Here is a 16022-nt window from a genome sequence, read left to right as displayed (position 1 = left end):
CAACCTCTTGTGTGGCACGGTATCAAACGCTTTGGAAAAATCGAGATATACCACGTCCAATGACTCACCGTGGTCCAGCCTATAGCTTACCTCTTCATAAAAACTGATTAGATTGGTTTGACAGGAGCGATTTCTCATAAACCCATGCTGATATGGAGTTAAACAGTTATTCTCATTGAGATAATCCAGAATAACATCCCTCAGAAACCCTTCAAATATTTTACCAACAATAGAGGTTAGACTTACTGGCCTATAATTTCCAGGTTCACTTTTAGAGCCCTTTTTGAATATTGGCACCACATTTGCTATGCGCCAGTCCTGCGGAACAGACCCTGTCGCAATAGAGTCACTAAAAATAAGAAATAATGGTTTATCTATTACATTACTTAGTTCTCTTAGTACTCGTGGGTGTATGCCATCCGGACCCGGAGATTTATCTATTTTAATCTTATTTAGCCGGTTTCGCACCTCTTCTTGGGTTAGATTGGTGACCCGTAATATAGGGTTTTCATTGTTTCTTGGGATTTCACCTAGCATTTCATTTTCCACCGTGAATACCGTGGAGAAGAAGGTGTTTAATATGTTAGCTTTTTCCTCGTCATCTACAACCATTCTTTCCTCACTATTTTTTAAGGGGCCTACATTTTCAGTTTTTATTCTTTTACTATTGATATAGTTGAAGAACAGTTTGGGATTAGTTTTACTCTCCTTAGCAATGTGCTTCTCTGTTTCCTTTTTGGCAGCTTTAATTAGTTTTTTAGATAAAGTATTTTTCTCCCTATAGTTTTTTAGAGCTTCAATGGTGCCATCCTGCTTTAGTAGTGCAAATGCTTTCTTTTTACTGTTAATTGCCTGTCTTACTTCTTTGTTTAGCCACATTGGGTTTTTCCTATTACTAGTCCTTTTATTCCCACAAGGTATAAACCGCTTACACTGCCTATTTAGGATGTTCTTAAACATTTCCCATTTATTATCTGTATTCTTATTTCTGAGGATATTGTCCCAGTCTACCAGATTAAGGGCATCTCTAAGCTGGTCAAACTTTGCCTTCCTAAAGTTCAATGTTTTTGTGACTCCCTGACAAGTCCCCCTAGTGAAAGACAGGTGAAACTGTACAATATTGTGGTCGCTATTTCCTAGATGCCCAACCACCTGCAGATTTGTTATTCTGTCAGGTCTATTAGATAGTATTAGGTCTAAAAGTGCTGCTCCTCTGGTAGGATTCTGCACCAATTGTGAAAGATAATTTTTCTTGGTTATTAGCAGAAACCTGTTGCCTTTATGGGTTTCACAGGTTTCTGTTTCCCAGTTAATATCCGGGTAGTTAAAGTCCCCCATAACCAGGACCTCATTATGGGTTGCAGCTTCATCTATCTGCTTTAGAAGTAGACTTTCCATGCTTTCTGTTATATTTGGGGGTTTGTAACAGACCCCAATGAGAATTTTGTTACCATTTTTCCCTCCATGAATTTCAACCCATATGGACTCGACATCCTCATTCCCTTCGCTAATATCCTCCCTTAAAGTGGACTTTAGACAAGACTTTACATAGAGACAAACCCCTCCTCCTCTCCGATTTTTACGATCCTTTCTAAACAGACTGTAACCCTGTAAGTTAACTGCCCAGTCATAGCTTTCATCTAACCATGTCTCGGTTATTCCCACTATGTCAAAGTTACCTGTAGATATTTCTGCTTCTAGTTCTTCCATCTTGTTTGTCAGGCTTCTGGCGTTTGCGAGCATGCAGTTTAGAGGATTTTGTTTTGTTCCAATCTCCTCACTGTGGATTGTTTTAGAAATGTTCTTCCCTCCCTTCTGAGTATGTTTTCCTGGGTCGTCTTTGTTCGAGTCTAATGTTTTTCTTCCCGTCCCCTCTTCTTCTAGTTTAACGCCCTCCTGATGAGTGTAGCGAGTCTTCTGGCGAATGTGTGTTTCCCAGGTTTGTTGAGGTGTAGTCCGTCTCTGGCGAGGAGTCCATCATACCAGTAATTCACACCGTGGTCCAGGAATCCGAATCCTTGTTGTCTGCACCATCGTCTTAGCCAGTTGTTCGCATCAAGGATCCTGTTCCATCTCCTGGTGCCATGCCCGTCTACTGGAAGGATAGAAGAAAAAACTACCTGTGCATCCAGTTCCTTTACTTTCTTCCCCAACTCTTCAAAGTCCTTGCAGATTGTCGGTAGGTCCTTCCTTGCCGTGTCATTGGTGCCAACATGTATCAGAAGAAATGGGTGGACGTCCTTGGAGCTGAAGATCTTTGGTATCCTATCGGTCACATCCTTGATCATCGCACCTGGAAGGCAGCATACTTCTCTTGCAGTTATGTCCGGTCTGCAGATGGCTGCTTCTGTGCCTCTCAGTAGTGAGTCTCCCACCACCACCACTCTTCGTTGCTTCTTGGCTGTACTTTTTGCTGTCACTTGTTGCTGTGTGCCCTTTTCTTTTTTGCTTGCTGGTATTGCTTCATTCTTAGGTGTGCCATCTTCATCCTCTACAAAGATTTGATATCGGTTCTTCAGTTGTGTGGTTGGTGATTTCTCCATGGTCTTCTTGCTTCTTTCTTGTACATATTCTTGTACATATTCTTGTACATAGGGACAGTATTATAGTAGTTATATTCTTGTACATAGGGACAGTATTATAGTAGTTATATTCTTGGACATAGGGACAGTATTATAGTAGTTATATTCTTGTACATAGGGGCAGTATTATAGTAGTTATATTCTTGTACATAGGAGCAGTATTATAGTAGTTATATTCTTGTACATAGGGACAGTATTATAGTAGTTATATTCTTGTACATAGGGGCAGTATTATAGTAGTTATATTCTTGTACATAGGGAGCAGTATTATAGTAGTTATATTCTTGTAAGTAGGGAGCAGTATTATAGTAGTTATATTCTTGTACATAGGAGCAGTATTATATTAGTTATATTCTTGTACATAGGGGCAGTATTATAGTAGTTATATTCTTGTACATAGGTGCAGTATTATAGTAGTTATATTCTTGTACATAGGTGCAGTATTATAGTAGCTATATTCTTGTACATGGGGGCAGTATTATAGTAGTTATATTCTTGTACATGGGGGCAGTATTATAGTAGTTATATTCTTGTACATGGGGGCAGTATTATAGTAGTTATATTCTTGTCCATAGGGGCAGTATTATAGTTATATTCTTGTACATAGGGAGCTGTATGTCAGCTGTATATAAAATAATGATAATTATTTTCCTACATACTGTGACTGTACGCTATCTATATAGACGCCAACTTAGGCTGTATAGGGAACTCTGCTTTTAGAAGTTGTACATTTGGGCTTTTCACTTTACATTTTTCCAGTTTCTTACATGTAAATCATTAGAATAGTTTCCGTAGCCCCAGCGGTGGTCAGTTTACAATGTCGTCTAGTTTACATTTGGGGATATGAAATGGAGACGTCACTCGTTCGCAGTCATGCAGAACTTACCCGGGCAGATTACAGATAGTCGCTGCACATATAACCCCGTGTGTTTCACCCGCGTAACAGCCCACACACAGGTAATTAACTGTGGTCGGGAATAATTCAGTATAACGTTACGCTGCTGGATTACTATTATTCTTAGACAGAAACAGTAGATATGACCCATTGGGGGCTCAGGTTTTACAGTTTGGGGGAGGGGGCTCACTGCTGATTATTACATAAGCAGCCGAGTCTTAACACAGGCGTCCATATTTGCTTTCGCGAGACTGTTTCTCGTCACCCGGACGGCCATTAATGCCTCACGCCTCCTTCCTACTTTTCGCCACCATGCTATACCTTTTATAACGGATCTATTAATTAGTGGATATTATGTGCAGGAAGACTTCCTAATTTAATTACTGTAGCATAAAGTGAGTTAGGAGACCCCAGAGCTGTCGGTTTCCACCCCACCCGACATCCATATTTGTGTGTCATCCATTACAGTGAATCCGACACGTGGGCGTCCACGCCGTCCAGCAGATCTTAGGGGCCATATATAGCAAAGCCGTAAATTCCTACTATAAACACTGGCCGCTGTTTCCAGGGAACATCATAATATTGAAGTGTTGAAGGCGCAGAATAAACCTCGTTTTGGAAATTCCACTTAACGTGTGGTAGAGCCGCCGACTGAGGAGCGAGAGTTTGCGCTTGAGAAATTATTTTTTCGGGGGAAAATAAACGAGCCATCCGACAAGCTGCAAACGGTAATAACGGAAAGACAGTCACGAGTTCGAGGCCTTTAAGGTAGAGTGTCTTAAAGGGCTGTCACGACTTCGCAGGTTATAACCTATATGTAAGAAGGGGTTTAACTTAAAAAATCACTGGGGAAAGGGGGGTCCCACAGCTAGGACAACACTGAAAATGAGAACAGAACCCCCATTTGAATGGTGCAGAGTTTGGGCACCTACAGCACTTTGATATCTCCGCCAGTCCCATAGACAATGACTAGAGCGGTGGTGCGCATGCTTATATTCCGCCAGTCACACAGGCAATGAATGCAGTGGTGGTGCGCATGCTTATACTCCTCTGTCTCCACCAGTCACACAGGCAATGAATGCAGTGGTGGTGCGCATGCTTATACTCCGCTGTCCCCACCAGTCACACAGGCAATGAATGCAGTGGTGGTGCGCATGCTTATACTCCGCTGTCCCCACCAGTCACACAGGCAATGAATGCAGTGGTGGTGCGCATGCTTATACTCCGCTGTCTCCACCAGTCACACAAACAATGAAGGCAGAGGTGGTGTGCATGCTTATACTCCGCTGTCTCCACCAGTCACACAGGCAATGAATGCAGTGGTGGTGCGCATGCTTATACTCCGCTGTCTCCACCAGTCACACAGGCAATGAATGCAGTGGTGGTGCGTATGCTTATACTCCGCTGTCTCCACCAGTCACACAGGCAATGAATGCAGTGGTGGTGTACATGCTTATACTCCGCTGTCTCCACCAGTCACACAAACAATGAAGGCAGAGGTGGTGCGCATGCTTATACTCCGCTGTCTCCACTAGTCACACAGGCAATGAATGCAGTGGTGGTGCGCATGCTTATACTCCGCTGTCCCCACCAGTCACACAGGCAATGAATGCAGTGGTGGTGCGCATGCTTATACTCCGCTGTCTCCACCAGTCACATAGGCAATGAATGCAGTGGTGGTGCGTATGCTTATACTCCGCTGTCTCCACCAGTCACACAAACAATGAAGGCAGAGGTGGTGCGCATGCTTATACTCCGCTGTCCCCACCAGTCACACAGGCAATGAATGCAGTGGTGGTGCGTATGCTTATACTCCGCTGTCCCCACCAGTCACACAGGCAATGAATGCAGTGGTGGTGCGTATGCTTATACTCCGCTGTCTCCACCAGTCACATAGGCAATGAATGCAGTGGTGGTGCGCATGCTTATACTCCGTTGTCTCCACCAGTCACACAGGCAATGAATGCAGTGGTGGTGCGCATGCTTATACTCCGCTGTCTCCACCAGTCACACAGGCAATGAATGCAGTGGTGGTGTGCATGCTTATACTCCGCTGTCTCCACCAATCACACAGGCAATGAATGCAGTGGTGGTGCGCATGCTTATACTCCGCTGTCTCCACCAATCACACAGGCAATGAATGCAGTGGTGGTGCGCATGCTTATACTCCGCTGTCTCCACCAGTCACATAGGCAATGAATGCAGTGGTGGTGCGCATGCTTATACTCCGCTGTCTCCACCAATCACACAGGCAATGAATGCAGTGGTGGTGCGCATACAGTAAGTCACTGTGAAGCTTTTCTGACTTTTCAGAGTAGTAACACCTGCATTTCCCACTACAGATTTCTGGAGCATCTCCTCTGAGAACTCTAAATTGTGCTGATTCTGTGTTATTCCTCCTGGGCTGACCAGAGGCGCCGCCGTCCCCCTGCTCCACGTGACGCGCTCCACATACTCTGATCCCATCAGCTCGGCTTTCACACCTTCTCATTAATGTCACCCTACATGTCAGGTGGAACAACAGAGAGACCCCACAACGCAGAGCTCTAAGAGAAGATTCCTACTGGTCAAGGGCACGAATATAGAACAACAAAAGCAATAATGGCTATTTAAAGGGACAATAATCCAAGAACCCACCCCGATCCAGTTCAGTTAAGGAGGTGGGGCTTAAACCAGGCTCCTCCCACCTGTACATAACGTCCTGTTACCTTGGGCGAGAAGAAGAGAGGACGAGACAGAATAAATCCTACTTTGTACCTTTTTATGCTTCTACAAATTTTGGGCTACTACGACACAATTACATTTACTGCCACTTTAAGAGAACTGACTGTACAGCACAGCCGACGCCGGGGTCCCTCTCACCTCCGCTCGTTTCAGCATCTCCCACTTATTCAGTATCTTCATGGCAAACACCTTATCCGTATTTTTTAATTTCACCACGGCGACCTGCAAGAAATACGATGAGAAATCAGTGCCACGTCTGGATAATAATTACCGGGCAATACCGAGAAATGCCAATAGAGAAATGTCAGATAACAGAGAGTAACAGCTTACCGCCCAGCAGAAGAAGAACATTCGCTTGCTGAGCATTACAGGTTATACTATGGCGGTACTATTACAGGTTATACTATGGCGGTAACATTACAGGTTACACTATGGCGGTACTATTACAGGTTATACTATGGCGGTACTATTACAGGTTATACTATGGCGGTAACATTACAGGTTATACTATGGCGGTATCATTTACAGGTTATACTATGGAGGTATCATTACAGGTTATACTATGGCGGTAACATTACAGGTTATACTATGGCAGTAACATTACAGGTTATACTATGGCGGTAACATTACAGGTTACACTATGGCAGTAACATTATAGGTCATACAATGGCAGTAACATTACAGGTAATGCCATGAAGGTAACATTACAGGTTATACTATGGCAGGAACATTACAGGTAATGCCATGGAGGTAACATTAGAGGTTATACTATGGCGGTAACATTACAGGTTATACTATGGCAGGAACATTACAGGTTATACTATGGCGGGAATGTTACAGGTTATACTATGGCGGTATCATTACAGGTTATACTATGGCGGTAACATTACAGGTAATGCCATGGAGGTAACATTAGAGGTTATACTATGGCGGTAAAATTACAGGTTATACTATGGCGGTAACATTACAGCTTATACTATGGCGGTAACATTACAGGTTATACTATGGCGGTAACATTACTTGGTTGCAATGTGGTGGTTACATTACAAGTTATAATTGAGCTGTAATATTATAGGTTATGAAACAACAGGAACGTTATAGGTCACATTCCAGGTCTCCACAATATTCCTGGTAATGTATTTTTAGTAAAGGAAGTGGGTCGCTGAAAGTATTTTCCATTAATAAAGGTCTTGCTCAGATCAGAAAATGTTCTAAAACATTTTTTTATTGTAAATGTAATAAAAAGGAATGTAGAGCAAGGGGACCACAAATAAAAACACAAATATGTCCAGAGGGTCTCGGGGAGGCTGGCAGCCACAATGGTGGCTTCGTACACATCCGGCCCTCTGGCTGCTACAAGGTTAACCCCCGGCTAATGGGACATTTTACTAGGAGGCATGAGATGCAGACAACCTCAGCATGGGCCTCATTCCCTGTATGATCAGAACATCAGAAGAAACCTTGTGTGGGAAGGAGTTATTGGCACAGCTATTAAATGAACTGATCCTACAACATCATCTCCTAAAATTCCCACCTGACTCCACTCTCCCCACATTATGACATGTCCCCTGACATGCAGCCGTTCTCCCAGACATTATCCCTTTAAAAGGGGGGTTGAAGACTATTGAATGGCTGCGGCACTCGTCACGTGACCGGGGAGAGATCGTCTTTATCGAAACCGTAAAAATCTCCAGTGATATTTTCTCATGACAGTCGGGCATTAAGTAGAAGCAGTGATGGTGATTTCCTCATCACAAGCAATTTATTGGAATATAAGCCAGCACCAGTGGTGTGTACCCCCCAAAAATGTAACTTGTCCTGTGGTCTCGAGCATCAACTACAGCTGACAGCGACGCCTCCTGCTGGTGACAAGTGGAGTTACCGTCTGCTGAGACATGACGTCCCACTGTTATTGGAGGGCGGCCATTGAGGTTCTGGGGTACAGAGTTACGAGCCTCTACTCAACTGATCACACAGGTTTCTATGGTCTGGGGAAAGTGCCGCTGCTCCACTTGAGGTCCCCCAGGCTCCAGCGGCCGCTCCACGTGAGGTCCCCCAGGCTCCAACGGCTGCTCCACGTGAGGTCCCCCAGGCTCCAACGGCTGCTCCACGTGAGGTCCCCCAGGCTCCAACGGCTGCTCCACGTGAGGTCCCCCAGTCTCCAGCGGCTGCTCCACGTGAGGTCCCCCAGTCTCCAGCGGCTGCTCCACGTGAGGTCCCCCAGTCTCCAGCGGCTGCTCCACGTGAGGTCCCCCAGTCTCCAGCTGCCGCTCCACGTGAGGTCCCCCAGTCTCCAGCGGCTGCTCCACGTGAGGTCCCCCAGTCTCCAGCAGCCGCACCACGTGAGGTCCCCCAGTCTCCTGTGGCTGCTCCACGTGAGGTCCCCCAGTCTCCAGCGGCTGCTCCACGTGAGGTCCCCCAGTCTCCAGCGGCTGCTCCACGTGAGGTCCCCCAGTCTCCAGCGGCTGCTCCACGTGAGGTCCCCCAGTCTCCTGCATCAACTATAGCTGACAGCGACGCCTCCTGCTGGTCTCAAGTGGAGTTACCGTCTGCTGAGACATGGTGTCCCACTGTCATTGGAGGGCGGCCATTGAGGTTCTGGGGTACAGAGTTACGAGCCTCTACTCAACTGATCACACAGGTTTCTATGGTCTGGGGAAAGTGCCGCTGCTCCACGTAAGGTCCCCCAGTCTCCAGCCGCTGCTCCACGTGAGGTCCCCCAGTCTCTAGCAGCTGCTCCCCAATGATGTGACCTCGATGAGCGGCAGAATGGTCGTCCATGAAGATGCCACGAGACCAATGTTGTAAGTGCAGAGGCACAATGACTGGAGTAATGAGGTTATTCCAGTAATAGGGGCTCGTCACAAAGCGCAGGCAGTTCTGTACTGACTACACACACTGCCCACACTAACACCACCACTGGCTCGTCTGGAGACAAGTGGCTGATACACAGCACTCTCCATGACGTCTCCCACATCATTGGCGGCCATCAATTCTGCTCAGCGTGAATCCACTTTCATCAGTGAACAGCGCTGAGGCCACTGGCCCCTCGTCCAGCATAGATGTTCCCTGGCCCATGGTGGTGAGGTCCGGTACCTTGCAGGGCGTCCAGGACGCAGACCACGCTGATGTAAATGGTTTTGAATGATCTAACGTGACACTTGGTCGCCTCTCACCTCCTCCAGATGTGCCTGGAGTTGGGGGGCATTCATCCTCCGGTCCTGAAGGGCATTGTGCACAGTGAAGGGTCCTCAGTGTGGGATGTGGCAGAGGACGTCCACTTCTCCGCCGTTCTGTGACTCTTCAGTCTCTGTCTCCTGCTGATGTCTCTGTGACTCTGAGCTCAGTGGCCTCCTCCATCACATCCTCCCTGAAGCCTCACCATGGCGAGGTTTTGTGAGTAGTGTATATATAACTGAGAGCAGAGGTAGACGGCTGTAAATTTACTACACTCAGTTGTTATCAAGTTAATACAAGAGAGGACAAGTTATTGCCTCCAGAAGATTAACATACTCCATTCCTAAAATCCTCTGTGCTGCTGAGGAATCTACTTAGGTCTCCTTACAAAAAAAAAAAACTTCCACGTGAATGGGGGGGGAACAGATCGCTCATCATCCGCCATCTGGATGCAGCCTCCCACCAGCAGATGTATTAAAAGCTGCGATCCGGGAATAAATGGCGCAATCAGGATTCCGCACAATGACCTATTACAGTAGTTACTCAAGAGATTTAACCACTTCATGACCAGGATAAATCACAGTACACAATGGGGGACCATAATCTGCCCCTGGGTGTATTTATACCAATCCTTGCTACGTTTATGGCGCAGAGCGCTGGGCTCATATTCACAGCAGCACAGAGCATTTACAGGACAGCTGGTGAGGACAGGGATGTAAGTGGCGGGGAGGAGGGGAATGGAGGCTAGTGGAGGGTCACAGACTCAGAGTTATATATCGGGAGAAGCAGGGTCACCAGCAGCGCAGAGCATTTCAGGACAGTTAATAAGGACTTAACTGTATGACAGGGGTGGGTGGGCAGTATCCTGATGAGAGAAGGAGAATGGAAACTAGTGGAGGGTCACAGACAGAGTCACAAAGAGGGAGAAGCAGGGGCATGTCAGCAGCACAGAGTATTTCGGGACAGAACTATATGTAAAAAGGGCAGTGTCACGATATAAATCAGTAATGGTAGTGATGTCATGATATAAAATACCCTCCCCCGATCTCGTTGATCACACGGTTAATAACGAGCGCATAACCTTAATGAGCCTGAGAAAAGTAACTGGATCTAGAAGACACAATGGCGGAGTGTAAGGAGTGCAGCTCATAGAATGACATGATGTTTCCTCACTCATCACATCCCATCTCCAGACGGGCACGTTGTGCCAGGAATGCGGGTAATCGCCGGCAGCGGCCTCCTGCATCTTCTGTCCAGGGGCAAAACCACAGGGGAGCTCTCACCGAAGGAGCAAACCTCCTTAAAGAGAACCCTGAGCAAAACTAGAGGAGCAGGACTTCAATCACTGCACTGCCCCCAGCATGATACAATGTATCACACTCTTTATTGGAGTGTTCCATTAACCCCTTCCCACCATGGTTTACATGGGATTAACCAGCTTCTTGGACCCTGAAAGACAAGTGCTAGTTATAAAGTGCTGCCGTGATCTAAATGTTTCTCACCTCCCCAAAGGCTCCTCTTCCAATCACTTTTAGGATTTCAAAGTCTTCCTTATGTAGCCTCAACTGCTTCACTTTTTCGGCAAACGGTTTGGCTGTAAAAAAAAAATAAAAAATAAATAAAAAAGTTTAATTTACTTATTTTTTTTTCAATAGTTTCATCAACTGTAAAATTCAATTCAATGGATTTATGAGTTATTTCCAAAAACAGCTCCACACTTATCTACAGGTTGTGTGTGGTACTGCAGCTCAGTGACATTCACTTCAATGGGGCTGTAACACCAAACAGAACAAATGTGCCGATGAGGCGCTGAATCTGGAGGAAGAAGAGTTGGGGACTGGGCATCTATCAGCCATGGTGGAGACACAGCAGCAACAAAGCCCCTAACTCTGGATGCCCCCCCGCACATCCCCCCATTACTCATACAACCCATCAACTTTAAAGCAGCAAAAGGCATCTATGTCCCTCCAGTGACCCTGCAAAAAAACACACATCACACCAAAGAAGAAGAAACATTTCCCAGAGCTAAAGAAGAAATCATCGATTGCGGTAAAACCATGTGTTCTCTGTAACTACGGACAAGAGTGACTGCACCAGCACAATAGTGAGTGCAGCTCTGGAGTATAATACAGGATGTAACTGAGGATCAGTAATATAATATATGTACACAGTGACTGCACCAGCAGAATAGTGAGTGCAGCTCTGGGGTATAATACAGGAGGTAACTGAGGATCAGTAATATAATATATGTACACAGTGACTGCACCAGCAGAATAGTGAGTGCAGCTCTGGGGTATAATACAGGATGTAACTCAGGATCAGTAATGTAATGTATGTACATAGTGACTGCACCAGCAGAATAGTGAGTGCAGCTCTGGAGTATAATACAGGATATAACACAGGATCAGTAATGTATGTACACATTAACTGCACCAGCAGAGTAGTGAGTGCAGCTCTGGGGTATAATACAGGATGTAACTCAGGATCAGTAATGTAATGTATGTACACAGTGACTGCACAAGCAGAATAGTGAGTGCAGCTCTGGGGTATAATACAGGATGTAACTCAGGATCAGTAATGTAATGTATGTACACAGTGACTGCACCAGCACAATAGTGAGTGCAGCTCTGGAGTATAATACAGGATGTAACTCAGGATCAGTAATGTAATGTATGTACACAGTGACTGCACCAGCAGAATAGTGAGTGCAGCTCTGGGGTATAATACACGATGTAACTCAGGATCAGTAATGTAATGTATGTACACAGTGACTGCACCAGCAGAATAGTGAGTGCAGCTCTGGAGTATAATACAGGATGTAACTCAGGATCAGTAATGTAATGTATGTACACAGTGACTGCACCAGCAGAATAGTGAGTGCAGCTCTGGAGTATAATACAGGGTGTAACGCAGGATCAGTAATGTAATGTATGTACATAGTGACTGCACCAGCAGAATAGTGAGTGCAGCTCTGGAGTATAATACAGGATATAACACAGGATCAGTAATGTATGTACACATTAACTGCACCAGCAGAGTAGTGAGTGCAGCTCTGGGGTATAATACAGGATGTAACTCAGGATCAGTAATGTAATGTATGTACACAGTGACTGCACAAGCAGAATAGTGAGTGCAGCTCTGGAGCATAATACAGGATGTAGCTCAGGATCAGTAATGTAATGTATGTACACAGTGACTGCACCAGCAGAATAGTGGGTGCAGCTCTGGAGCATAATACAGGATGTAGCTCAGGATCAGTAATGTAATGTATGTACACAGTGACTGCACAAGCAGAATAGTGAGTGCAGCTCTGGAGCATAATACAGGATGTAGCTCAGGATCAGTAATGTAATGTATGTACACAGTGACTGCACCAGCAGAATAGTGAGTGCAGCTCTGGAGCATAATACAGGATGTAGCTCAGGATCAGTAATGTAATGTATGTACACAGTGACTGCACCAGCAGAATAGTGGGTGCAGCTCTGGAGCATAATACAGGATGTAGCTCAGGATCAGTAATGTAATGTATGTACACAGTGACTGCACCAGCAGAATAGTGGGTGCAGCTCTGGAGCATAATACAGGATGTAGCTCAGGATCAGTAATGTATATACACAGTGACTGCACCAGCAGAATAGTGAGTGCAGCTCTGGGGTGTAATACAGGATCAGTACAGGGTCACTAATGTAATGTATGTAAATCAGTGACTACACCAGTAGAATGAGTGCAGCTCTGGAGTATAATACAGTATAAGTAATATATGTTCACAGTGACCCCAGTTTATATATAATAAGGGGCTTTTACATGTAGGTGCATTAAAAAAAAAAAATCTGAAAAATCAAATAAGTCCACATCATGCCTTAAATCTCCATTTCTCCTTGACATTTCTGTCAGATGGATAATCAGCCATTACTTTCCTGGCTGACAGATGAGAAGAATATAAGCATGGCTTGTACGCAGGGACATTTCAGGCAGCGCTGTTCCCTGGGGTGGTCCGAGCTCATAAACACACAAACATTCATTAATGAGCGGATGGTGAAGATATCATCAATATCTATTTCCAGGGATGGCTCGCAGGCGACGTAAGACGCAGGACGGGCATCGTGGGAAATCTGCTGAGCGTCTTGTGAGGATAGAGGGGGCCGAGGGCGCAGCGTGCCGGGGTGACGCAAGAAGATGCTGCAGAGCATGGCCGACTATGAATGGAACTGAGGAGATTCATTCACTTTCAGGACCTGCAATGAATGAAACCAGGTCCTCCTCCCACTGAGGGGGGACGGCAGACGGTGAATGAGCAGACGTGGCCAGCATGCCTGATCACCGGCAGCAGGGGCAGAACGACATCTGCTATCTCCATGGCAACAGCAGCCATTTTGTGCACTCATCACTACTAATGTGAACAGGTCCTGTTGGTGAATTAAGAGGCAGAGATGTCTCTAACGTTCATCTGGGAAGACATCTTATATGGCGAATGTCATTATTAGGACTGCAGCAGATGGAAATTTTGGCAGCTTTTTACCGTTCAGGATTAAGGGAAAGTCGAGTACGGTCCGTACAAAATGTGTACTTGTACCTGGAGTCGCCATAGGAATTAAAGAGAGCGGCACGACTATCTGACAGACATCTGTGGAACAAAACATATTGTGAGGGGAAACCTCCTGTAAGATGTCCTATAGTTTACATTGAAGGCACAGGCCCAAATCTTGAAGACAACATGTCTTCCGTCAGGTGCAACTTTGTCATGGAAACCGTGTGCTTCCAAACGACCATCGACATCAATATCCACACATAAGTAATAGTTCTTATTGTTACTCATGTGGATGCTGATTTTCCCCCCACACAAGATCTCCATGGTGACGCAGCACCTGACAGAAACCAGACTCCATAGTGCAGCCTCAGGCTTCAGGCCTACCACCTCAAGTGACGGCCTATCAGCACTGCCATTAAATATTAATAATTCTGTTTTCACATTTGTACAGTAAATACTAAAGTAAAGGCTTATCCAGCATGCTGAGAGTTGTAGTTTCTCAAATTTTTGGGGGAAAAAAACTAGATAGGTGATAGATGGAGGCATCAGGAGAGTCGCATACTCCGCACAGCTGAGGAGCATAAGGAAAAGATCATTAATTCACTTGGCCGCTAAGGACAGAAGGTCGTCCAGTGCCGCACGGCTTGGGTGTCACAACAAAGTACAACGCCACTGTATGCACGGGCGACAGAGGACGCGCAATACAAAACAACAACCCGAAGAGGCATGAAAATCAGAAATATGAATTCTGCAAAAGTAGTAGTAGTATGAAGCTTTAGAAACCTGCACACTCCCTTATACATATGTATTCAGTCTATTATTCCCTGCTATCAGCCAGTTAAAATGGAGAAGTAATCCGGACAGGGGCCGCACTAGACAAAGACGTTTACTTCACCCACCAGGAGCAAAATAATGGCATATTTAGTACTTTATCATTAATTTTTGGTGCTTTTCTGTCAGCGTGCCACCTGCTCAGGCATACATCAGAGGCTTCTCCGAGCCGGTCAGAATAGATGGCTCCCGTACTATAAGACAACTTGGGAAACTGCGACAGCCCACCACAGACCCCTCCGAGACCCTCGCCTTGGATTCTAACCCACAAATTAGTCCACGGGTCACTCCCCTTAGACTGGACTTCTGACACCAAAAGGTCACTGGAAAGGGAGACATCCTAATAAGACCCCTACATTCGGGCGACAAACCGGATCAGTGATACAGCCTCAGTTGCTCAGTCCTGGTTTACCCACTGCTCCGGGGAGACACTTGAGATTGACCTCTAGGGCAATCAGGAGCACTACACTTATTGCACATACAGTCCTTGGGCCCCATCTTGTCTCTAAGCAAAAAGGCTCTACTAAGAAAGATTGCCAGTCAATAAATAGTTAAACCTCTGTACTTTCCAATAACTTATGTAGGGGTAACGCAAGTCCGGGGAAAGACTGCATAGTCAGGCCTCCCTGATGTTTGCATTGAGGGCAGGTCTGCTAGCAATGTAAGGTGTCTGTGTAATGTTGGGGACGTCATCACTAACTGAGCACGTGGAGGGTTCCTTCCCATAAGAAAAGAGAATATAATGGAATAAGTACTGCATGGGAATGTAATCAGGTCTAAGGTCTCAGCACTAGGAGCCCAAGATCCACACATGGTAAACAATGATGTTCCATAGATTTGCGAGTGTTTGCTTTGTTTTGCCTGTAGAGGAGGTTTCAGAAAAAAACTTGCATATACGTCTATTGTATCATGGTCTATCCGCAGTCCATGGTTGATAATTGAGTTGTGGCCTTTTGGTAGACCCCATTACGACCCTCCATAGACTAATCAGACTACATTTGCCAGCCCTATGTAATATAAATTCATTTAAAAAAAATAGTTTTAAAATGGCGCGGTGCCATCTTGCTAGAGAAAAAAAAATTGCCTCTTCCAAGATGGCGTAAGTAGTGTCTAATTTAGCCAAATATAACAATGCTTGGGTTGTAACGGGGTCTAACCTCACCCCCTAAGCTGATTTTTTGAGTTATGGCTCTCTATTGGACCACATTCAAACTCCTAAAGACCACCACATTTCCTCCTCCACTTAGCTATGAGCTGAGTTGATGCTACTTGGGAATGGTACAGA

General features: G+C 45.5%; 1 protein-coding gene across 3 annotated transcripts in view; it reads right to left on the bottom strand.

Annotated features, from left to right (window-relative positions):
• Positions 1–16022, bottom strand: part of CDC42BPA (CDC42 binding protein kinase alpha) — a 152404-nt gene that overhangs the window by 100032 nt on the left and 36350 nt on the right. For all 3 annotated transcript variants that reach the window (XM_069768389.1, XM_069768390.1, XM_069768391.1), the window contains exons 2-3: positions 10881–10972; positions 6340–6423 (exon numbers count right to left, since the gene is read on the bottom strand). In XM_069768389.1, the coding sequence (XP_069624490.1) occupies positions 6340–6423; positions 10881–10972 (176 nt within the window). The remainder of the gene's footprint in view (positions 1–6339; positions 6424–10880; positions 10973–16022) is intronic.

This window comes from Ranitomeya imitator, chromosome 5 (genome assembly GCF_032444005.1).
Source record: "Ranitomeya imitator isolate aRanImi1 chromosome 5, aRanImi1.pri, whole genome shotgun sequence".
Taxonomy (NCBI): domain Eukaryota; kingdom Metazoa; phylum Chordata; class Amphibia; order Anura; family Dendrobatidae; genus Ranitomeya; species Ranitomeya imitator.
Note: the sequence above shows the minus strand (reverse complement) of the source record. Positions and strands in the feature narration are given on the sequence as shown.